The 25,834-nt window shown below is 35.3% G+C and overlaps 1 protein-coding gene across 2 annotated transcripts; it reads right to left on the bottom strand.

Annotated features, from left to right (window-relative positions):
- Positions 1 to 6,662: 6,662 nt before the first annotated feature.
- On the bottom strand, positions 6,663 to 25,113 carry sepsecs (Sep (O-phosphoserine) tRNA:Sec (selenocysteine) tRNA synthase). 2 transcript variants are annotated; one of them, XM_048185323.1, is made up of 11 exons: positions 24,706 to 25,113; positions 22,654 to 22,808; positions 20,530 to 20,648; positions 20,240 to 20,398; positions 18,737 to 18,890; positions 16,924 to 17,026; positions 16,728 to 16,842; positions 14,595 to 14,686; positions 12,366 to 12,459; positions 9,241 to 9,331; positions 6,663 to 7,075 (listed from the first exon to the last, which is right to left on the bottom strand). In XM_048185323.1, the coding sequence occupies exons 1-11, from the start codon at positions 24,817 to 24,819 to the stop codon at positions 6,841 to 6,843; spliced, it is 1,431 nt and encodes a 476-aa protein (XP_048041280.1). In that variant the 5' UTR covers positions 24,820 to 25,113; the 3' UTR covers positions 6,663 to 6,840. The 2 variants fall into 2 exon arrangements, with proteins under 2 accessions (XP_048041280.1, XP_048041279.1); XM_048185322.1 differs by having other exon boundaries at positions 16,713 to 16,842; positions 24,706 to 25,111.
- Positions 25,114 to 25,834: the final 721 nt, after the last annotated feature.

Below are 25,834 nucleotides of genomic sequence, written 5' to 3'. Positions count from 1 at the left end.
TATATGTAAGCATGAGGACTTTAAAATCAACTCGGAACCTGACCGGAAGCCATTGCAAGGACTTGAGAATTGGTGTAATATGCTCATTTCTCCTGACTCTGGTCAGGATCCTAGCAGCTGAATTTTGCACACATTGTAGTTTGTTAAGTGTGCATTTAGGAACCCCAGCCAGCAGTGGGTTGTAATAGTCAATGCGGGAAAACACAAAAGTATTAATAAGCCTTTCAGTCACCGAGAGCGATAACATAGAGCGGAGCCTAGCAATATTTCTGAGATGAAAAATGGAGTTCTTTACAGTGTACTGAACATGAGAGTACGGAAGAGGATTAGGGCCAAGCAATAATAAAAATTAAAAAAATGATCTCGAGATTAAAGTTGTTAAATTTCGAGAAAAAAGTCGAGATAAAATGTTGAAAATAAACTTGTTAAATTACGAGAAAAAACTTGTTAAATTTCGAGAAAAAAGTCGAGATAAAATGTTGAGAATAAACTCGTTAAATTACGAGAAAAAAACTTATTAAATTTCGAGAAAAAAGTCGAGATAAAATGTTGAGAATAAAGTCATTAAATTATGAGAAAAAAGTCGTTAAATTACTAGAACAAATTTGTTAAATTATGAAAAAAATGCCGTTAAATTACGAGAACAAATTCGTTAAATTACAAGAACAAATTCGTTAAATTACGAATTTGTTCTCATAATTTAACGACTTTTTCTCGTAATTATTGACTTTATTCTCATAATTTAATGACTTTATTCTCAACATTTTATCTCAACTTTTTTCTCGAAATTTAACGACATTTTTCTCATAATTTAACGAATTTGTTCTCGTAATTTAACAACTTTTTTCTCGTAATTTAATGACTTTATTCTCAACATTTCATCTCGACTTTTTCTCAACATTTTATTTCTACTTTTTTCTCGAAATTTAACAACTTTAATCTCAAGATGGTTTTATTTTTTTATTATTGCTTGGCCCTAATCCTCTTCCGTATGAGAGTCAAAAGACAAACTTGAATCAAATATTACTCCTAGATTTTTTAATTTGGTTTGTGATTCCAAAACAGAGCCATCTACATTTAAAAATAGTGAACCAGCTTTACAAAGCTGATGCGAGGTGCCAATAAGCAAGACCTCTGTCTTATCACTATTGAGACACAAAAAGTTTTGGGACATCCATGTTTTTATCTCAGAAATACAATGTGTTAAAAAAGTAAGGTCCAAATTTTGACTAGGCTTAGAGTGAATGTAAATCTGAGTATCGTCAGCATAAAAGTGATAATTAAGCCCGAGTGATCTTAAAAGCAATCCAAGTGGAAATATGTAAATGCTAAAAAGTAAGGAGCCTATAATTGAACCTTGAGGAACACCCGAACATACAAAACCAGTCACAGACCGGAATCCACTCATACATACAAACTGTTGACGATCAGAAAGATCTAAACCATGTTAAAACAGTCCCAGAAACACCAAAGACAGTTTCCAGACGCTTGAGTAACAGATTGTGATTGACAGTATCAAAAGCGGCACTGAGATCCAGAAGGATCAGAATAGAAAGAGAACCAGAGTCTGAGGCTATTAACAGATCATTGGTGACCTTGACCTAGGTTGTCTCAGTACTATGAAAGTTTCGAAAGCCAGATTGAAGGGGTTCAAAAAGATTGTTTTCAATGGGAACGCTGCGTTTATTGAAAAGAACTGATACTCTACTTTTACATGGTGTAAATAGAATCTATCACTATTTTACCAAGTGTAAATAGAATATATTGCTATTTTCACTCAGTGTAAATAGAATGTATTGCTATTTGCACTTAGAGTCAAAAGCATCTATTGCTATTTGCACCACAGCCTTTAAAAAAAAGGGACAGTACAAAAATCTTCACATTATTTTAAATATCAGCATTAGTTTCTATTACTAAAAAATATAGGGCTTTGGAATGAGAGATAAAAAGTGAATTTTGTATTATTTTTGTATTTGTATTATCTGTGTAGTAATTAGTGTATTAAAAAAGAAAATCTAAAAAAAAAAAAAGAGAGATTCGGCATGCAAATATGACAATACTTGCAATGATGTATAAGATTTACTGTGAAATTACTTGAAATTTTTTAATGTTTTATATGTAAATCAGGAAGGCCTATTTGGCTAATCTGTGCTGATGCTTTAAGAGCAAAGTCATAAACACAGAGTGATTGATGACAGGAGGAAAAGGATAAGTGTAGCTTAAGTGGTAGGAAAAATCTGTGTCAGCAAAACATTAAGATAAACAGCAAGAGGAGAGTTTATTACGGACAGACATAGCTTGTTGGGACAGATGGAATGTGGATATGGAGTGTAGCAGAGGGATCAGTGGAGGAAGATGACAGAGAAAGAAGGTTTGCAGAGTGTGAGAGAACAGCAGAGGCTGATTCGACATAAATCATTAACAGAAATGCTGCTGGACTGCACATAAAATGCATTACAGCATGGCGTGAGAAGCTGATTCAACACCTCTGACGTGAAAACAGATACTGTGCACCTTCCTCTGGCACACCACTGAACAGATTATTAAACTTGCTGGACTATTGTGTGGAGTTAACAATTGAAACACTGAGCGATCACTTTGTGAACATTGTACATTCTTTAAAAAATCATTACTGTTATAAATTACTTTATGTTGGTTGTCCCCTTTAGACATTCTGTTAACTATAAGTGTCAACTTCCAGCCATTGGAGAATTAGTTGAGTATAAATAGACTGTTAAGGGTAGGGTTGGTAGAATACGTTAACATGTATAGGTGCAACATTACTTATAGTTAACAGAATGCCTAAAGTGGACCATCCAAATAAAGTGTTACCATAATTACTCCAAACCTTTTTATTGGTGTTTTATGCGACAATACAGAATTGTACATTGATGACAAGGTATAGAGTAAGACATTATCCATTATTAATCCCTCAAATGGACAAGAAACAAGCAAACGAAGAGAAAAGAAAATAATAATAATAATGAAAAAGTTCCTTCTAATTGCTGACAAATATTATTCATTGTCAATTACAGGTGAGCAAGGTATAGGGGTCTTTAATGTAGTTTAAAAAGTCTTATAAAAGGATTTAAGTGAGCTAGAGAGTGAACTTCTTAACTTTTCAAGTCTAATACAGTCAAAAATATCCTGTATCCACCTGTCATGTGTCAGGGGAGAAGCATGCTTAAGAAGTACAGCCCATCTGGCCGGGATCGAAGTAAAAGGGACAACCTTGCGTACTTGGGCTGTCAAAGCGGGTCTAGAGGAAACCACAAAGAGGGCTAGCAAGGGACCAGGGTCTATATTAGTGTTGAGAGCTTCTTTATGTCTGTCAAATACACTGAGCCAAAAGTTTCCAACTGCAATCAAGTCCAAAACATGCAGGTGGTTGGAAGGTGAATGTTTGCAATGGTTGCTCCTGTCTGGGAAAAAATTGGTCAATTGGGTATTGGTTAATTGGGGAATTGGCCATTGGTTAAGTGGGTTCTGAATAGTATGGTAGACTGTATTAAACATATCTGGTTCAAGATACACCATAGATCCTCTGAGACAGCAACTGCCATGCTTCCAAGTATCTTTAAGAGCGTAGGATCTGCGTTAATAAAATTTGTTAAAGGGCTCTTTTTTTTACAAGATGTAAAATAAGTGTCTGATGTCTCCATAGTGTGTATGTGAAATTTTAGCTCAAAATACCCCACAGATCATTTTTATAGCATGTTAAAATAGCCAGTTTCGGGGGGTGAGCAAATACACACCGTTTTTGTGTGTGTCCCTTTAATTGCAAATGAGCTGCTGTTCTCAGCCCACTTTCAAGAAGAGGGCGGAGCTTCAAGAGTTCATGCAACAAACAAACAGGACAAATCCCTTTGCATTGACACTCATTCACAAAGCAGTCTGGAGTGAAATGATTTGCGCAGACATACGTGAATTTGTTTTGGGGCGCATTACCTTGTGAATGAATCCACTGCTTCCTCAGAGGCTCAGATGTTGGGAGAAAATGAAGACTCCTATGTTCACTCTTAAGGCCCTGATATACTTCAAACGAAATCAAAGAACGAACTGATGTGACGTCATTTCGAACAAAATCGGGCCAAAACGAAGTTTGTTTTGTGTTCATTTTGGGAGTTCGAAACAGCTTGCCAAATCAAACTTTCAGTAAAAGTTCACTTCAGCTGCAAAACACCTTCATGCCACCACTGGTCCGTGACGATAAAGTAATAGGAGGTGTGCGCAGAGGCTCCGCCTTCATTCACGTGGAAGTCTTCTCTGACTCATTTTATCTGTTGAGTTTGTTGAGGTAAGATCTCCGCGGGCGAAAACATGCACACTGGATAGCCGCTTTATAGTACAAAATGAAGTTGTGCTTCTGATGAAATAAGGCACTGACACTGTTTTTCGTGTTTGATACTGTGCTTGATTTTAAGCAATCTGTTGAATAAACATCTATTCTATATGCTATATAAATAAACGTGATGTGACTGGAGTGCTAATTTGCAGAGGATCAGACGCTTTTCTTATGCTTTTTATAAAAAAATGCTTGCTGTTTTCTCATTTTTTGTTGTTCATCTTGTTACTGAGAAGAAAGTGTACAGTACATATTTACATATTCATCTAACCGTCGCTCTCAGCAGTGTGGGCGGCGTCAGACGTTCGATTACAGTATATCGCTGCTCATGTACTTCATTTACCCCTAAATGAAGAATGAAAAAGCACTTTGTTTGAAGTATATTGGGGCCTTTACATCCAACAACAGAACACTGGGATTGCTTACGAGAAATTGTTGTCGGTAAAGCTGCTTGAGCACTGAGAAACACTGTCACACTGCTCAAAGAATCAAAACGACATATCTAACGAGACCGTTTTGGTTTAATGGGGATTTAAAAAAAGGAGTGGGTGGATTTTTATCATTGTAGCGTGGTTGTGTTCACACATTGCCAATACACATTATATCCACCTTGTAAAAGTGTATTTTGTATAATAGGTGCCCTTTAAATTATATATGACTGAGATGAGATGTCTAACGGTTGACATTCAAAGCAAGAAAGTGGTCAGTGTGTGTTTCCAGGGGACGATTAGGAAAGTGAGGGAACTGCTTTTGTATAAAGTGTCTAATTTGAAAGAAATAAGTGATGATTGAGTAGATTATACTTTTTAGATAAGAAGGAGAAAGAGGCAAATACTCTGTTTTCATAGAGGCCATTAATCTTGAGAAGGCCATTAGATGACCAAAGGCAAAATGCAGGGTCTGGATGGAGGGGAAAAGTAATTGTTGGAGATAGGCATGTAAATAGAGACTTTATGTAAACCATAATGTTTCCTAAATTGAACCCAGATTTTGAGAGAACCAGTGACTATTGGATTATGTGAGACCCTGCTTGGAATGAAAGGAAGTTGAGAACAAACAATAGAGTAAAGAGTACTTTTCAATGATATGCACCATGGAGGACAGTTGTCACTGTACAGTACAGTACTGTAGCTATCCTTGTTCCAAAAGAGAAGTTTATTAATGTTGCAGGCTCAGTAATATTGCTGGAAGTTGTAGGATTGATTTCTTAAGGCGAGCGGTTTTATTCCCCCATTAAAATGGGCACAAAAGACTGTCAAAGCCAGTAAAGATTTATTCATGAAAATCGGTATGTGTTGAAAGAGATAAAGAAATTTAGGCAGAATAACCATTTTGACCAAGTTAATGCAACCTACCAAGAGATAAAGGCATTGGCCCACCTATACATCCAGCTTGGATTCATCCACGAGTGGTTGAAAATTGCTCGCAAATAGGCTATTGTAAGTATTTGTAAAGAAGACCCTAGGTATTTGAAACCAGAAGCAATCTTGAAGTGTAGGAGTGATTGTGGAAGTTTTTTAGCTTCAGAGTTAACAAAACAAAGTTAACTTTTTTTGTAGATTAATCTTGTAGCCTTATATTTGGCTAAATTTGCTTTAAAAATAATTAGAGGTAAATATGGTTATCCAAGTGTTGTACAGGAACAGGAAGCACTAGCAGAATTAAATGGATTTTTTTTTTTTTTTTTTTTAATTGGAACAGTGTGAAGACTTGAACTTTTCATTAAAAAAAAAAGAATATATACATGAATTAAAATTTTTTTTACAAAAAAAATCTAAACACCATCAAAACATACACATTGAAAATAAATAAAAAAAATATTTTTACAATACAGTTTATCAGCTAATTTTAAATAATAAAAAAATTAAAGTAAAATATTTTTGCAATAAATACATCCTGAAAAATAATAAAATAAAAAATAATAAAATGTTTGCAATTTTGCAATATTGATTAAACTGTCAAACATACACCCTGAAAAGAAATTAATACATAAATAAGTCAATAAATAAAGGTAAACAAGAGCTCATTGGGGTCTTACAATATTTAAGTAATGTTTATCAGTGTACTGCTTAATATTAATTTTTTAATTAATCTAAAATTGTTTAATTAACCTGAGATGAGAATGTGTCTATTACACCAGTACAAAGGATTACATTTGGTACAACACAAGACTACATTTTTCTTGTGTGTGAAATTTACATTAAATTTGAGTGAATTTTCTTTCAATCTGTTATGATATTGTTTGGAACAAAGAATTCCATCTACATTCGTATATTCAACCACAATGATGTTCTAAAAAAACAACAGCACCAGATGATTTAAAATTGTGCAATAATATTTCTTTATTGTCAGTCAGGATACACAGCTTTCAAACACACAGAGGAAACAAACGGATGCATTTGTGGCCATATGCTGTTGCTATTGCCACAATATCAAGTTATGAAAAAATGAATCCTATGTAACCATCTCTTTTAACTAGAGCATTAGAAGACTGTTTAGTCCTTCAAATCTTCAGTAGGCGATACTGACTCACTCTTCTCTGCAGCGTCTTCTTTCCTAAGGCTCTTGAGGCATTTATCGAGTCTCTTAATGCACAATGTTATATCTTCTTTAGTTATTCCGATAGCAGAGGCTGCATTAAGGTATGGGCATGGATAGGAATCGGCGTGTGACATGAAGCCATTGAATGTGTGTCCGCTCACGGTCTGTTCCACACCCAGTGGAACCACCCTGCAAGAAAATTTTGCATGAATGAACAAGCCATCTGATGCATTTCCGCATTGCTTCTCCTACAGAAACATGGCTGAGTGCAAAACCCAAACTACCTTATCTAATGTTATGCCAAAACAAATGTTCTCAAGAATTGTAACAAATAATTGTGCCATCCTAATAATTACCATTACAATGATTAATTTCTAACCAACAATGATAAATTAAACTGGTCCTCTAAAAGATTAATGAGGACAAACAGAGTCTCTCTCTTTCAAGCCGAAACAGATTTTCTAAAACAAAACATGAGCCAATTCAGAGTCTTACATGGATCTTTCCAAATTTACTGCAGACATTTAGTTCAATCTTAAATTACTGTGTCATATTTATTCATTGGTCATCTATCACTGCAGATATAGTGCACAGCCTGTGACGGACTAAAAGGAGGTGGACAAGATAATGCAACAAGATAAACCCTTGAGAATGAGAATGACTCCCATTTAAATAATGAAAGCGGACAGCAGAAAGTAAGTTTCATCAATATTACAGCAGATCACCTAGTGTCCAGCACAAAATATGGTAACACTTTATTTTACAGTGTCCTTGTTATACAAGTTGCATGTACTTATTATAGTAATAACTATAAATTATGCATAATTACATGTAACTAACCATAAACCAAACCCTATAGCAAGTACAAGTAGTTAATTATTATTAATCAGTATTAAATGTATAATTACACTGTAACAGGGTCAAAAAATAAAGTGCAAGCAAAAATTTTAAAGGGGACATCGGATGCCAATTTTCCACAAGTTAGTATGATTCTTTAGAGCCATTATGAAAAGTCTATAACATACTTTGATTAAAATTTCTTAATGGTTGTGTAAAAAAACACCCTTTTTACCTTGTCAAAAACAGCTCTGTTCACAGTGAGCCGTTTCAGTGCATGTCCCTTTAAATGATAATGAGCTACTGTTCACCCCACCCCTATCTTCCGCAATTCTGAACTCACCATTCTTATATATGCAGTTATGAATGCTCAAAAACTATTAAAATACACTTTAAAATTACTTGTTAGTCATTAACTAACACCTTTATAAACCTTATTGTAGTGTTACCATGTTATCTTTACATAAAATGTACACAGTTTGTAACAAGACAATCACCTTAATGCATTGTTCATTATTAACGTGCAGTTATGAATTACATTGAGAAGGTTCTAAATAGAAATGACGACATATTTGTTTGTTCGACTGTATTATTTTGATACTGAAGAAGCTGCAATGTCATGTTTGCAGCTTTTTTTTGTGTGTGCGTGAGGCGCCGGCGCGATCGAACAGCAGTCTTTGCAAAGGACTTGCCTCAGCGTCATGGCAACGGTTGGTGACCAGGTCAGATTACGTCAGAGTTTGTTGTTGTTTGTTGGAAAATCATAACACACTGCTCAGACATTCCCCGACCCAACAAATGGCGATTAAACATGTTCAGTTGGGTGAAAACAAACTCCGACCAACGGCAACCTGCGCGGCGTCAAAACAATGGCAGACTGTTTACAGCTCACTCAGGAGCGGGTCTATGCTAAAACGGCAGTGTCCGTCAAGAGTCGTGGGAGGAGCCTGTGCAAATTTACATCACTTTGCCAAGAATCTGTGAACGGCTTGATCTGACAAAGTGCTTATGATTTCTGGGGATTAAAAAAACCCACTGGGTGGATTTTTTATCATTATAGGGTGGTTGTGTAGACACAACACACATTTATGTCCAAACACTATGTAAAAGTGAATTTTGCATCCAATGTCCCCTTTAAGTGAAGAGAAAATGTAGCTTTGGGATGTGAAAATATTCAGCCAGCTTGTATACGGTATATAAGAAGTGAGTTGTAAGCTACAGTGACCCCAAAAAGTTTTTTGAGACTTAAACAAAACATTAAGTGGCATTTGTTCTTTAAGGATAACAGGCACACTTCTGTATCGCAACATTGCATGAGAAAAAGCTAGGTTAGTTAGGTTATATATTATGTAACAATAGACACATTGTTTAAAATAAAGTATTTAGACACTTTCTGATTGTCAAATGGTGGAGCATGTAGTTCATCACATTTAATTCTCATTTGTGTGAACTTGAGAAGAATGACTTCACATCCACTATACTTTTTCTCAGTTTTGCTTTGGTGGACAGTAGCTCACCTGGCCCCAGATACCTGTCTGGTGAAGAGCATGGAGCCCAGTTGTGTGACTGCTGCGTTACTCTGTGTCTGGAGATGGTTCAGTGACATAGCTGGAGTGAACAGGGAACATCATTATACACCTTTTTATATATTTGCACTTTTGTACATTTGTTTTAATTTGAAAATTTTGAAGGGAACAGAATGGAAGGGGACAATATAACACAATATGAAACATTTATACATTAGGCATTTATACACGTGATCATGTGACTAATAAAAAAAATGACATTATAACAATGCCACCCCCTGTGAAAAAGAAGAATACTTTATCATACATTTAAAAAGAGTATTTATCACTAAAATAATATATTTTAAAAGGATACATTTAAGTGCGGACTGAATGTAATGTTTTCAGACACTTCATTGCATGTTAACTGAAATTAAACTAAATGTATTTGTTAAATTTAAATTAAATATAATTTTGCAGTGCTTTTCTAACCCACTTAAGTAGGACTTTATATGTAATTTTATAATTACCTCTATTGTCTTTGAAATATGGCTAAAATGTACTGCTGAATGTACTGACAAGCATTTATATAACTAAAATACGTTTCAATAGAAATAAAGTATATGTATTTAAATATATTTTTAATTACACATTTGTAATTATGTAGCTCCTTTAGTACATTTAAAATATATTAACTTTAAATGTAATATTGAATAACACAGTTCAGTTAAAATGATAATCAAGTACTTTACATTTGCTTTAGTATGTTCGTCAACAGATCAAAATAAGTGTACTTTAATGCATGGCAAAAGATTATTAAATCACTGATTATTAAAATGCTGATTTAAAATGTTTTTTGAAAGTAAAACGTTTAATTTGACGATTTCAAAGTGCACTTTGTAAAAGAGAACTTAAATGGTGTTTTAGTTTATTAATCATATTATATTTATATTAATAATACAATTAAGTTCACTTTTTTGTCCATAAAAGGGTGATTGACTGATAGCACCACAAGAACGCTTACGGAGCCATATAGATGTGTGTGTGTGTGTGTGTGTGTGTGTGTGTGTGTGTGTGTGTGTGGTCCTAGTAAACCCTACATTGTGGGACCTTGTGGGGACATTTATTTGGTCCTCATGATTAAAACGGCTTATAAATATTAATGATGTTTTCTAAATATGTAAAAATGGAGAAAGTTTTCTGTGTTAGGTATGTTCAGGGGATAGAATATACAGTTTATACAGTATAAAAATACAGTATCTCACAGAAGTGAGTACACCCCTCACATTTTTGTAAATATTTTATTATATCTTTTCATGTGGCAACACTGAAGAAATGACACTCTGCTACAATGTAAAGTAGTGAGTGTACAGCTTGTATAACAGTGTAAATTTGCTGTCCCCTCAAAATAACTCAACACACAGCCATTAATGTCTAAACCGCTGGCCACAAAAGTGAGTAGACCCCTAAGTGAAAATATCCAAATTGGGCCCAATTAGCCATTTTCTCTCCCCAGTGTCATGTGACTCGTTAGTCTCAGGTGTGAATGGGGAGCAGGTGTGTTAAATTTGGTGTTATTGCTCTCACTCTCTCATACTAGTCACTGGAAGTTCAACATGGCACCTCATGGCAAAGAACACTCTGAGGATCTGAAAAAAAGAATTGTTGCTCTACATAAACCGCTGGCCACAAAAGTGAGTAGACCCCTAAGTGAAAATGTCCAAATTGGGCCCAAAGTGTCAATATTTTGTGTGGCCACCATTATTGTCCAGCACTGCCTTAACCCTCTTGGGCATCTCTGAAGGGAGGGGATCATGCTCTGCTCATTCATGGTTCCGTCAATGAACTGTAGCTCCCCAGTGCCAGCAGCACTCATGCAGCCCCAGACCATGACACTCCCACCAACATGCCTTGACTGTAGGCAAGACACACTTGTCTTTGTACTCCTCAACTGGTTGCCGCCACACACGCTTGACACCATCTGAACCAAATAAGTTTATCTTGGTCTCATCAGACCACAGGACATGGTTCCAGTAATCCATGTCTTTAGTCTGCTTGTCTTCAGCAAACTGTTTGTGGGCTTTCTTGTGCATCATCTTTAGAAGAGGCTTCCTTCTGGGACAACAGCCATGCAGACCAATTTGATGCAGTGTGCGACGTATGGTCTGAGCAATGCTGGCAGCACTCATACGTCTATTTCCCAAACACAACCTCTGGATATGACGCTGAGCATGTGCACTCAACTTCTTTGGTCGACCATGGCGAGGCCTGTTCTGAGTGGATCCTGTCCTGTTAAACCGCTGTATGGTCTTGGCCACCGTGCTGCAGCTCAGTTTCAGGGTCTTGGCAATCTTCATACAGCCTATGCCATCTTTATGTAGAGCAACAATTCTTTTTTTCAGAACCTCAGAGAGTTCTTTGCCATGAGGTGCCATGTTGAACTTCCAGTGACCAGTATGAGAGAATGAGAGCGATAACACCAAATTTAACACACCTGCTCCCCATTCACACCGGGGAGAGAAAATGGCTAATTGGGCCCAATTTGGACATTTTCACTTAGGGGTCTACTCACTTTTGTGGCCAGCGGTTTAGACATTAATGGCTGTGTGTTGAGTTATTTTGAGGGGACAGCAAATTTACACTGTTATACAAGCTGTACACTCACTACTTTACATTGTAGCAAGTTTTATTTCTTCAGTGTTGTCACATGAAAAGATATAATAAAATATTTACAAAAATGTGAGGGGTGCACTCACTTCTGTGAGATACTGTAATTGTCTACGGAAAGTCCCAAAGGAAACCCAACGCGCACATTAAATGTCGCTTGCGCAAGAAAAAAAAAAAAAAAAAAAAAAAAACCCTGTCAAAATACATGATCACTTTTGAACAGTTGTCAACAGAGAAAAATGCAGAGATGCTCTTTGCAGTCAGAAGGCGTAGTTACGGCATCTACCAGAGGGGCTAACAGCTAACCAACAAACCAAACCTTGACCCCTTGTGCAACATGAAACAACGTTTGGAACTATTTTCATTTACAATCAAACAATACTTGTTCGTTGAACTGTTTTATAAAAGCAGCAGCAGCCCTCTTTCTCATATAACACTGCACTATATATACATTATGTATCATTCCTCACCCAGTGATATTGGATTGTGTGGCGTATGCAGCAGTCTCTCCCCGTACCTCTCGGCTAGAGCCTTCAGCTCCTGTGCCAGGTGGCCATACAGCTCCTGCGGGCCATACAAAACAACAGTTATAAATAGCTCTCCACACTCCACTTTACACTGCTTTTTCTGTCGCACATTCTGTTTTCTGCTAATGTAGCATTTCTGTGTCTGCTGGCCTACAGTACACCCACCACCTGCTTCATTCTCCAGCCACCCTAGCTTTCTCCTTTCCAGGCAAAGGTGCAGCCTGCTTTCCCATCTGAAGCTGTAATGTAATTGCGTCAACAGAATCAGCTGTGTTGGCAGTGCTGTGGTCCACCACTGGGATCAATTACAAATGAACTGTAGGAGGCCCTCAGGTTATGGTCTCCTATTATGATGCTGTTAGTAATACAGTATGAAAACACAGAGACAATAACCTGCTGTCCTTGACAGTTCTTAATATGCAGCAACCAACATTATGCAAATAAAATTTGCATAATGGAAAACCCAAGCAACAAAACACCAATGCCCTATTAACCACCCACAACACAAGAATTTACTATTTACTACGTGGTGAATGGCACTTAGTGCACTATATAGGCAATAGGGAACGATTAAGAATGTAAATATGCTTTCCATTGAGGCGAATGAAATCTGGTTTCACGTTATTGTCACACGAATTACAGCAGCGTGCACAGTCTGCTCTCGGACACGATAGCACAGAGCGTATAATATGCGTGAGTCAGCGCAGACCACAAAACATATCAGACCCATTTGTATTCTACACAGAATGCAGTATTTTAAAGTGATATGGAGGAGATTAGGAGGAGAAACAGTTAGAGATTAGAAAGAAACTGAGGTTTTACAAAGCTCAACGGCTCTGGCCGAGCTGTGATATAAACAAAACCCTATTAGGCTATTTAAAAAAAATAAGTGAGGAGCTGTTCGATATGTCTCGCCCTGTCTTCCTATTTCAGTGGAAATTACATCAACACAGTGAATATTGCTGCACGTTCCAAGGCACTTGAGTGGGCCTTTAAGTGTACTTAAAGTACACTTTCATGACTATCTTAACAGACTTAATTACAGTTAAAATTTGTACTTTGTAATGATGTCAAATTAAAGGTTTTTTTTAAGTTTTAGTGTTGTAAAGAAGTGTGTACACTTATTTTGATGTGTTGACTAATATACTAAAGTATAGGTAAAGTACTTAATTATGATTTTAACTGTATATTTTAACTTTATATTACATGTAAAATTAATATATTTTAAATATATTCGTCATATATTACAAATATATTTAAATACAGGACATACAAGTTTTAATAGAAATGACATTAAAGTATATTTTAGTTTATCATAAATGACTGTCAGTACAATCAGCAATTAACTTTAACCATATTTCAAAGACAATAGAAGTACTAATAAAATTACAATGTAAAGATGTCCTTAAATCCTACTTAAGTGGGTCAAAAAAGCACTCCAATTTTCAGTTAATTGCATTTAATATAACTAGAACTATATTTTAGTTTGATTGCAATTAACATTCAAATAAGTGTTGGAAACATCACATTCAGCTTGCATTTAAGTATGTTCTTTTAAAATATATTATTTCTGTAATAAGTACTCTCTTTAAAAAGTATGCTAAAGTGCACTTCTTTTTCACAAGGGGACTGTCCAAATATTCTTTCTCTTCTGGCTAAAAGATGTTAGACCACCAAATCTGACCACAGAGAATATCTTATATGATCAACAAAGGCTGTAAATTATTAATAATCCGGATGCATTAGCAGTAAATCAATATCCTCTTAAGTTCCCTTATCACATGATGGCTAATGGTATTTTCCTCCATGTACTGGAGTCTCATTGGGATAATATACCTACCTGCCTATACACCATTGGTTCACAACCACGGGGCCTCAGTAAACTTCCAAGGGGGCCACAGAATGACATAATATTATTTAGAGGTACGGTAAGCAATTTCTGAGAAACACTGTCGATATTTGAAATCGATATTACGATATTACTAAAAAGTAAACTGAAAATATAAAAATATGTAATATTAAGAAAAACTAATATATACATAATACTAAAAAAAAAAAATTACTAAAATGAAAACTGAACAAAACTGAACTAAAAATAAAAGCCATACAAAATATTAATAAAAACTAGAATTGAAATTGGAAATTAGAAGTTATGAAATTTTTTTTTTTTACCTTTCTCTCAGACAGAAGTTTCTTGTAGCCGCTGGCCCCCAGTGTGAGCAGTGTAATGAGGACGTCTAGAGACGGGGAAGCAGAAGCTCGACCTGTACAAGAGCAGATAACCTAAATGACTTTAAAATCAACAGCTTGCAATAGTACTGCTTAAGTTTATTGTAAAGCATTAAAGCTATACTTGTCATTGCAACACTTTATTGCAGTTCATAGAGATAATCAAGTACAAACATAATAGGGATGCATGATATATCAGTACCATAACTCTTATCAGATTTTGTTTTAAATTGAATAATTTAGTGGAATTGACTGATATTGAATGTTTAATTATGCATTCTTATTTCCCCTTTTTCTGCATTCAGATTTGGATCTTATGGTAATCTTGAAAACACAAATCATTTAAAGAGCATCCATTATCTTTTTACAAAGCATTGATTTTGTTTTTGAGTTCTACTAGAATAGGTTTTCATGCTTGTATGTTCAAAAAAGACATTATTTTTCATATATTTGAAACTGTCTTCCCAGTCTGTCTGTAACACTTTAGTTCCTGTCTCCACGAAGCTCTTCCTTCTGAAAAGCGCAATGTGCTCTGATTGGTCAGCTGGACCAGTGTGCTGTGATTGAGCGTGTTCGAAAATGTCACGCCTCTTACCATAACTGCGTATTTTAACACACTACTAAAGCAACTCAACCAGGCCTCAACCTTTTAATTTGCATACGCCTTGGGTGGAAATTACTTAAAGAGGAACTTTTTCTGTGTTTAGATGCTATAATCTACCAACCCAAAACACTTGAAAAAGGACAACCCAGTAACTTTTTTGCTCCCCTAGTGACGTAGGAGTTTATTATAACATTACCGCCCCTTACTCTGCACGTTTCCACCCACGGCGCTCTCATTTTGTTTTCGCAAAGTGACAATGGTGTCCCAGAGCCTGCCTCTGGGAACAAGCAACAAAAGGGGCGAGGCCATGTTGAGCTGCTTTAGAGAAGAGGAAGAGTTGTTGTAGTGAAGTGTTGTTACCATGCCGTCATTTTACACCGGACTGCTTCACAAACGAGGGTCAATTCAATGCTGGATTTTCACAAAAGATTAACATGACGACACATACTAGTCGATGAGTTGAATCAACTCCACAGCAACTACATAAATTTATCCACTAACCATTCAGAAATGTCCAGCTGCATTCTAAAAGTTGTCATTTCTTCCTGAGTTTCTCACCGTTACTGACAATCGTCATTTTGGCTGTGCGTGAGATTCTCCAGCTTTGTTGTTGTTTTTGAGCAACCGAAGCGCGGGCTGTTAAAGCTCCACCATCTTCTGGAAAGGGGGCTGGGAGCAGAAGCTCATTTGCATTTAAAGAGACACACACAAAAACGGTGTGTTTTTCTCACACCCAAATAAGGGCAAATTTGATTGATCTAAATGATCTGTGGGGTATTTTGAGCTGAAACTTCACAGACACATTCTGGGGACACCAGAGACTTATATTACATCTTGTGAAAGTGGCATTATATGACCACTTTAAACAAAACATAGTTATTGGCCATAGCATTAAAATAATTATCTGCTTATCGTATCAGCCTGAATTTTAATGCTGGCTCATTCCCCAAATGATCCTTTGGATTTTAAAACATTTGCAGTAAAATCATTTCATAAGCAGTATTCACTTGTTTAAAATGAGAATCAGAATGTATTTTAGTAAATTAATCGTCGTCAAGCATTTTGAAACAGTGCAGCAGAGCTGAAGTAACAATGAACCAAATTACAAGTGTTTTCCCCTGTCTAACTCACTCTAGCACACTCAGTGAATCAATAGTAGTAGGAGTGTTTGGGATTTCCTCTGCAGTGCAGAAAAAAGTGGGAGGGATATGCGGGAGCCAGCAGAGAGCAGTTCTGAAGTGGCACACTGCACAAACAAAAACTCTTTCTAGATTTTTAGAGAAAGACAGACTCAGACAGATCACTTTTTACAGTAAATATTCAGCATGTTTAAATGGATAGCAGTATTTTAGTATCGTATCGACTCTTCAATTGTAACTGCAAATGTCTGATTTCAGACATTAAGTTTGTAACAGATCAGTCATCTACAACATATTTGCTGTTTAAAGGATGCATACCAGGGTACATCTTACTGATCTCCTTAATGAAGCTCTCATCAAACCCTGCAATGATGGCACCACCAACTGGGACCATGAAGTTTTTATCAAGACTTTGGACAAAGGCATCGATTCTCCCAACACGAGCCCCCTATAAAAACACTTCATAAGCCAATTTGGTTTCATTGAAATAAAATTATTGTAGTAAATGTAAACAAAAAGTACATGTTACCTGCTGAATAAGGTGCATACATTTGGATGACTGCATTCCATACGCATTATTGACTATGTGGGGAATTTCATGCTTGGCACACAGAACAGAAAGTTCCTCTAGCCTGTAAAAAGAAACTAAATAAAGTGACTATGCAAATTGAAAAAAATTCAAATAAAATTGTATATATATATATATATATATATATATATATATATATATATATATATATATATATATATATATATATATATAATGTGTGTGTGTGTGTGTATATATTTATCCATGTCTTTTTAGATAACCGGTATCAATCTCAGACAAAATAGTTTGCCAGGTCTACTTAGGTAAATGGAATCCCTACTTGGAGGTTTTTCCACATTATTAAGTCACAGTTCTCATGCAATATGGGGAGGAAGAAAGATCTTTCTGAAGATGAAAAGCATGAAATTGTGCAATTTTGTGCAAAAGGCATGAAAACAACTAATATTGTGTGAACACTGAATGGAGATTATCAAATTATCATAAGATTTGTGAGTGATTTAGAGCACAGAAGAACTCGGTCAGATAAAGGCTTATTAAGGTAAGTTCCTGTCAAAAAAATTAATTGTATATATATATATATATATATATATATATATATATATATATATATACAGGGTTTGACATTAACACCCGCCAACCCGCCAAATGCAGGTAGATTTCAGCTGTGGGGGGTAAGACAGACACTCCCACTAGCCACTTCGGCGGATTGAATATAATTTCAGCCTACAGCCAAATGAAAAATAGCCAAGCTCGTCGTATCACAAAATAACAATTCAGTCACAATTCTTTATCGATTAACTTGCGGTTAGTGAAGGCGGGATAGGCGGAATCGCGCTGAATGACACAACAGAAGCACTCGCGTGCGCGCGATCAGTTCTCCTTGCGCCTGAATACACGCACACACAGATGTCAAAATGCATCGTGTGGAGTATCTCGCGTGAATACAGTCGGCTATGGCTTACAGCTAAGTAGGTAAAAACTGGATGTGTGTCAGTATATGACGTCCATGCATTCAGCAGCCCCCAAATAAATACCTGTCTGTCATTAATGTTAATCAAACATCAAAAAATGTTAAATAAATGTATACATGTATGCTAAATAAACATATGTATCTGAAAGAATATATATATTTTTTAAATTACTATTTGAAAATTCTTTGTTCTTTTTATATAGCCTAACAAAAATAACTATACATACCTGATATATGCAATGTATAGTCTTGATTTGGGTGGTCAATCTGCATTTGTAAGTTTGAAAGGGTTTTAAATCTTATAAATCAAGTAAAATGACTCAAAATCAAGTAATTTAAGCATGCCAGAGTCAACTTTAATCATATAAAATGTTCCCCACATTTCCCCACAGCAAAATTGTGGCCAGTGAAAATGCTGAGTGGCTAGTAACTCTGGAAAACCACTAGCCACATTGGCTGGTGAGCAAAAAAGTTAATGTCAAGCCCTGTATATATATATATATATATATATATATATATATATATATATATATATATATATATATATATTTTTTTTTTTTTTTTTCTCTCTCTCTTTTTTTTAGTAGTATAAATAAAAATATTTTTTTTCTTGCAGCTCAGGCATTTTTGCCCAAGATCTCCATTAGTGTTTCTCAAAAGAAACAAACTAATATAGGACTGGATTGTGAGTAAGTAATGACAGAATCTTCTTATTTAGTGAACTGTTCCTTTAAACTTAATGTCTAAATGCTTACAGAAACTTTGCAGGCTAAATATTTGTTTTAGTAAAGAAACATTCTTTTTTTTGTGGTTTTGACCTGCCTGTCAGGGACACGTGGTGCAAAACAGGATGTTGTGGAATGGACACAGAGGATGTTTTTAGCACCCAATTCCTCGATCTTCCTCTCCACTTCCTCCATGTTTGTTCTCAGCTCATCTCCTTCCAAGACATTTTCTATTACCACAGGTTCAAACCCTTTCAAAAGATGGAAAACATTTGATGTGTTTTTGTGAAAAGTCTTTTCTTCACTAATATAAATGAACAACAGTGACATATTCAGGTCCCACTTTATATAAGGTGTATTTAACTACAATACACTTACATAATAATAATAATAATAAAAAATTGTTATGTACTTATTGTGTTGATGTATTGCAAAACAGTTTTGCTGCAATTGAGGTGGGATATGGGTAAGGTTAGGGACAGGTTTGGTGGTATGGGTAGCTTTAAGGGTGGGTTAAAGTGTAAGGGAAGTGTCAAAAGTGTAATTACATATGTAATTACATGCAGGTATTATTTAAAGGTAACAGTATTTTACAGTGTTACATACAGTTACATGTAGTTACTATAGTAATTACTATAAATTATGCTTAATTACATGCAACATCCTAATCCTAACCCTATGTAAGTATATGTAGTTAATTATTATTACTCAGTACTTGCATGTATAATTACACTGTAATACTTTAAAATTTAATGTAATAAGAGTGATGTATAAACATGTATGCACACAAAACATCATTGTATCAAATGATTAATTTAAATCTTAGTACATAGTAGTTAAAGACAATTAATATAAAGTGGGTCCCATATTCTTGTTTTTATGACATTGTGACAGTAGTAGTAACTTATAAGTATGAATATTATTTGGCTGCATTTGAAGAAATGGTATGAAGAAAACAGATATGAAGAGTCATTTCATTGTATAGTGGCATTGTATCGCCGGAGAAGAGAATTGTGCTTGTGAATGTGAGTTTAAATCGAAAACCAAAACTATTATCATTTTCAATAATTGAAATACATATTAATAATAAAATAAATATTAGATTAAAAAAAAAAACTAAACTTAAACTTTTTTTGCCTTGGCAACTGAAAAAAACAAAACTTTACAATAAAGTTTCATTAGTTAACATCAACTAACAAAGAACAATACTTCTACAGCATTTAATAATCTCAGTTAATGTTAATATCAACATTTACTAATACTTTTTCAAGATCAAAAGTTGTATTTCTTAATGTTGTATTAGTTAATGCACTGAACTAACATGAACGTTGTATTAGTTAATGCACTGAACTAACATGAACGTAGACATGAACAACTTTATTACCTTAGATTAATAAAGGTTAATAAATTCAGTAAAAATATATCGTTCATTGTTAGTTCATGTTAGGTGATGCATTGTGTCAACAAATGAGACCTTAATGTTTAAGTGTTACTAAATAAATTTAAATTTGAAATAAAAATAAATGAACGCTAAATAGAAATACTTTTATACAGGTTTTCTCTGCGGTGGGCTGTGTTAAAAGCCCTCAGTGAATCTTACCAGCAGTCACCATGGATTTGAAACAGGACTTCTGGTCAATGCGAGGCCAGAGGATGTATCGTGCTCCTGGCCTCCTGTGTCTCAGGGTGAGGAAACACAACGTGAGACTCATTCCTGTCGCCATGGGGACCACAAAGCATGAGGACACACTCCTAACACCTGTGAAAACAGTTACAGATGTGCACAAATACACTGAATTATAAGTGAAGACTTGCTGTTAGCTTGTTTGTTCTGCTTATTGTATGTTCCATTACCAAGAGTGTTGTTTAATAAAACATTAGAGATAGTACCTGTAAATTTCAGCACATCCAGAACTACTGAATTAGTGATTTTATTCAAGAGGCTGGAACCAGCAGCCTTAGGCTGAACAGCTGCAATGTCACCGGATCGGCCGATGCCATGGATCAGCCTGAGGGGAAAAACAACAAAGCCAGATTATTGTAGAAAAGTCTGTTGTTGTTTTTTAATTCAATTTCTTAAAGGTGCCATCGAACATTTTTTTACAAGATGTAATATAAGTCTAAGGTGTCCCCTGAATGTGTCTGTGAAGTTTCAGCTCAAAATACCCCATAGATTTGTTTTTAATTAATTTTTTTAACTGCCTATTTTGGGGCATCATTAACTATGCACAGATTCAGGCTGCGGCCCCCTTAATTCCCCCCCGGAGCTCGCGCTTGCCTTAAACAGCATAAACAAAGTTCACACAGCTAATATAACCCTCAAAATGGATCTTTACAAAGTGTTTGTCATGCATACTGCATGCATACATCAGATCATGTGAGTATAGTATTTATTTGGATGTTTACATTTGATTCTGAACGAGTTTGATAGTGCTCCGTGGCTAACGGGCTAAAGTTAACATTGCACACTGTTGGAGAGATTTATAAAGAATGAAGTTGTGTTTATGAATTATACAGACTGCAAGTGTTTAAAAATGAAAATAGCGACGGCTCTTGTCTCCGTGAATACAGTAATAAATGATGGTAACTAACCACATTTAACAGTACATTAGCAACATGCTAACGAAACATTTAGAAAGACAGTTTACAAATATCACTAAAAATATCATGTTATCATGGATCATGTCAGTTATTATTGCGCCATCTGCCATTTTTCGCTGTTGTCCTTGCTTGCTTACCTAGTCTGATGATTCAGCTATGCACAAATCCAGACGTTAATACTGCCTGCCCTTGTGTAATGCCTTGAACATGAGCTGGCATATGCAAATATTGGGGGCGTACACCCCGACTGTTACGTAACAGTCGGTGTTATGTTGAGATTCGCCTGTTCTTCGGAGGTCTTTTAAACAAATGAGATATATATAAAGAGGAAGAAGGAAACAATGGAGTTTGAGACTCACTGTATGTCATTTACATGTACTGAACTCTTGTTATTCAACTATGCCAAGGTAAATTCAATTTTCCATTCGATAGCACCTTTAATAAGAAAGTGTCCCTATTATGTTACAATGCCCAGCCCAAAAAAAACTTGATGTTTGGATTTAAACAGGCAAATGCTTAAGAGTCTATGACTGGATCATTATTGCAGTGATTATTATGTTTCTAGAATGTTATATGTTATATGTCAGTTCTTCTAACCCTAACTGATGGAGTGTGTAGATTTTCATTTCTTAAACAACAGTGTAGGAAGAAACATCATGGCCATATTCCAGGATGACAATGTCAAGATTCATCAGGCTCAAATTGTGAAAGAATGGTTTGAATGGGAGTGGGAGTGAGCATGAAGAATCATTTTCACACATGAATCAGCACCTCTGAGTCCTTTAAATTCATTGAAGGTCTTTGGGATGTGCTGGAGGAGACTTTACAGAGTGCTCACCTCTTGCATTGTCAATACAAGATCTTGACCAAGATCCCAGAAATGTTGACACCAGAATATAAATAATTATATAGCATTTTACTTGTCATTTCTTAATAATAATTAATAAACATGCACGCTCAAATGTGTGACCTTCTGGGTTTAACATATTTGATGTTAAATTGAACCTGTCTAAATGTTCATTTTGGTGAACTATACACAATGCCTATTTTGATATTTTGTGACACTATGTATAGTTACACCCCATTAAAGGGTTAGTTCAACCAAAAATGAAATTTCTGTCATTAATTACTTACCTTCACATCGTTCCACACCCGTAAGACCTTCGTTCATCTTGGGAACACAAATTAAGATATTTTTGATGAAATCCAAGAGGTTTTTTATCTCCCATAGAAAGCATCTTAATCTGTGTTCCGAAGATGAACGAAGGTCCTACGGGTGTGGAACGACGTGAAGGTGAGTAATTAATGACAGAAATTTCATTTTTGGTTGAACTAACCCTTTAACTAATGAATTAAAATGAATATTAAATTACATTTCAAGAAACAGAAAAGCTTCCAGTGATTGTGTGTAACCTGTAATGTCTCCTTGCCACCAGGCTGGAGGCGACTCTGCCCTCTCTCTCTCCCACACCACAGTTCCCTAAGAAGTTGTTGCTGTCCATGACGGCCAGCTCGTTTAGAAAGAGCTCTATGGTGCTTTCACTCCATCCCTCCTCTGGACATTTGCCCTACAAGAAATGAGAAACCTGACAGTCACACACACCCATTTATGTGTCCACCATGATAAAAAACAAAAGAAAAAAAATATTTTAAAAATCTACTTTCAAGTCGACATGAAACAGAAGTTGCGATAGTCTTCTCTTCCCTATTGTGACGTATATCTGAGTGAAACGGCTTCTGGAACATGAGAAAAATGTAGGGGAGGACTTGATTTTGTCCTCAGGAATTAAATGGATTGTAGGAAGTTGGGTGGAGGCATATCTGATTCTGAATGCTAGTTGTGGAGGATATTTAGTCCCACTCTCCCCAGAGACGTACATCATGAAGAGAACAGATGTCGCCTTGAAGGGGAAAGATTACGAGTGCACATGAATTTAAAAAATAATGAAGTGTGTTAATCATTATTTTAAAAAGGTAAAGAGTATTTTTAATTTTTAAAGAGTATTATTAATTCATATGTATTATTAAACTTTTGGGGAGTCATGTCCCATGACATATTACAACCTGAACTAACCATTTCTTATAATAAAATGGTCAAATTATCTGATATTTTATGAGACTTATTGAACCTCTCTTATGAAAATATGTGCTTAATTCTATTGAATGTGCACTTGTAGTGTACTTCAAATGTTAAAACTATGTTTTTTTTTATAAACTAAGCTTGCAGATAATATACTAATAATTAAACAAAAGGACACTTAAATGTCCTTTATGGCGGTTTCTTAACACACTTAAGTACACTTTTAAAAAGTGCACTTTGTAATAGTGTCATATTTACAGTTTTATTTTAAAGTACATTTTAAATCACTGTTTTAATAATCTTTTGTCATGTTTTAATGAAGTACACTTATTCTGATGTGTTGTTAACAAAGCGCATGTTAAGCACTTGATTATGTAACGTGTTAACATTATCATCATATGCATTACTCAGTATTGCAAGTTATATATTTTATATGTACTAACTTTTAACTTTATCATCATTACAAATGTTTAGTTAGAAATGTTACATTCAAATCTCAACAGAATGATGTTAAAGTGTATTTTAGTTTGCCATAAATGCTTGTTGTCAGTACATTCAGCAATACACTTATGCCATATTTCAAAGATACATGAAATTAGAATTATGAAATTATATGAAAATATAAAGGCATGCTTAAGTCCTACTTAATCTTAAATTGAGCTAAATGCATTTAATATAAATTCAAACTAATACATTTTCATTTAAGTTTCAGAAATGATTACATTCAGTTCGAAAGCACTCTTTGTAAGTGTTTGACGGTCATGAGTGTCTACTTGGGTAAAGTTAGTTTTATATTCGCACATTCGGACATCCGTATTCAATAGCCTTGTTAATCACACTACATTGGACATTCAGTGGACATTCACAAGTAAATATGCCATTAAAACAATACTTGCCTATTTTGATCGACTGTGGAAAATGTTGTAAGTTGACAATCGTTGGTTGTCAATAACATTAATTTATTGCACATTTATTGGAAAGTCTGAATTTATCAGAAGTCCGAATGTGCGAATATAAAACCAACTTTATCCAAGTATGAGAGTCTGCAAGGCTCCTGTTTTTTTTTCCTGCATCACATGACTTTGATTTCGCAGACACAAGTGTTTTTTTTTTTGTTGGTTTTTTTTTTATATTAAACAAAAGCAGAGAAGTTTTGTTACACATTTTGACTTTGTGCACAGAAAATAAAAGCAAGATTATTTTAAATTCAGAAATAAAAAATGTGCTCAACATAGAATATATTTTTTTAATAACTTAAGGTCCTGACCAAAATAAACAAAATGAAAAGAGCGTCATGTCTTTGACCCAAGTCTCGCTCTTTCAGTCAAACGAGCACATGTGCATGTACAGTCAGCAGATGTCAATCATACAGTGATTAACGTTACCTGCTGTAAAAGCACTCGGATGAGCTGCTCGTGCCCGCGACGAGCCTGCAGACCCTGTCGCGCATATGAGGACGAGACCAATTTTTCGCTCAGGTTGAAATTTTCGTTGTTCATGTCCTTTCAGTCTTTAAAAAGCGCTGCAGGTGAATATATTTGCGTTGTCAGTGACAAGCATGTGCTGAATGATGTGCGACGCGACCAGCTGCTGCGCGATACTGGCTGTGTATGTCGAAACAGTGGTTTCACTAATGTGCTTGCGTGACTGTTACGCTACAGATAAGAAGATGTTAGGTTAAACATTTTCTAATATCCCTGAGTCAGCATGAGTTTCAAATCGATCAGCTTGAAGTGTACTGTTTACTTCCAGGTCGAAACTCCTCCCCTTTAATGACGTCTGTATTTCAAAATAAAAGTCCTCAACTTAAGCAAATTGCACCGTTGATTTTCGATAAAATAGAGGTAATTTGAAAACCATCAGCTTCAACAATGTCAGAAAATTATATATGCTGCATATAAAGAAACAATGAAATTGAAGTATTTCAATAAACATTTATTTTCGTAAAGCCAGTTTCCACAAAAACTACAGATGTGATTTTTTGTTATTAAAATAAAGGTCAATCAATCTGATTACTTAAGTATAAGAGCAAGACTGTGGCAGTCTGTGCTTGAAATTACAAAACCTCTAAAAAGCCGCTAAATATCTTTGTTTCTGACATACTAAATATTCTATATAGTATTTTGCCCTAAAGCAGAGTTCAGGTTTTGCCGGGTTTAAAGGATTAGTTCACTTTCAGATTAAAATTTCCCGATAATTTACTCACCCCCATGTCATCCAAGATGTTCATGTCTTTCTTTCTTCGGTCGAAAACAAATTAAGGTTTTTGATGAAAATATTCCTGTATTTTTTTCCATATAGTAGACTTCAATGGCCTCCAAACGGTTGAAGGTCAAAATTACAGTTTCAACGCAGTTGTACACGATCCCAGACGAGGAATAAGGGTCTTATCTAGAGAAACCATCTCTTCTTCTTCTTCTCTATTAGAATTCCAGCAGTGTAGACACTGCTAAGAGTATTACTGCCCTCCTCAGGTTAAAGTTTGAACTAAATGTTATATACTTGCACTAGCAT

Source organism: Megalobrama amblycephala, linkage group LG3, assembly GCF_018812025.1.
Source record: "Megalobrama amblycephala isolate DHTTF-2021 linkage group LG3, ASM1881202v1, whole genome shotgun sequence".
Classification (NCBI taxonomy): Eukaryota; Metazoa; Chordata; class Actinopteri; order Cypriniformes; family Xenocyprididae; genus Megalobrama; species Megalobrama amblycephala.
The sequence above is the reverse complement of the archived record's forward strand: the minus strand, read 5'-3'. Positions and strand labels throughout refer to the sequence as shown.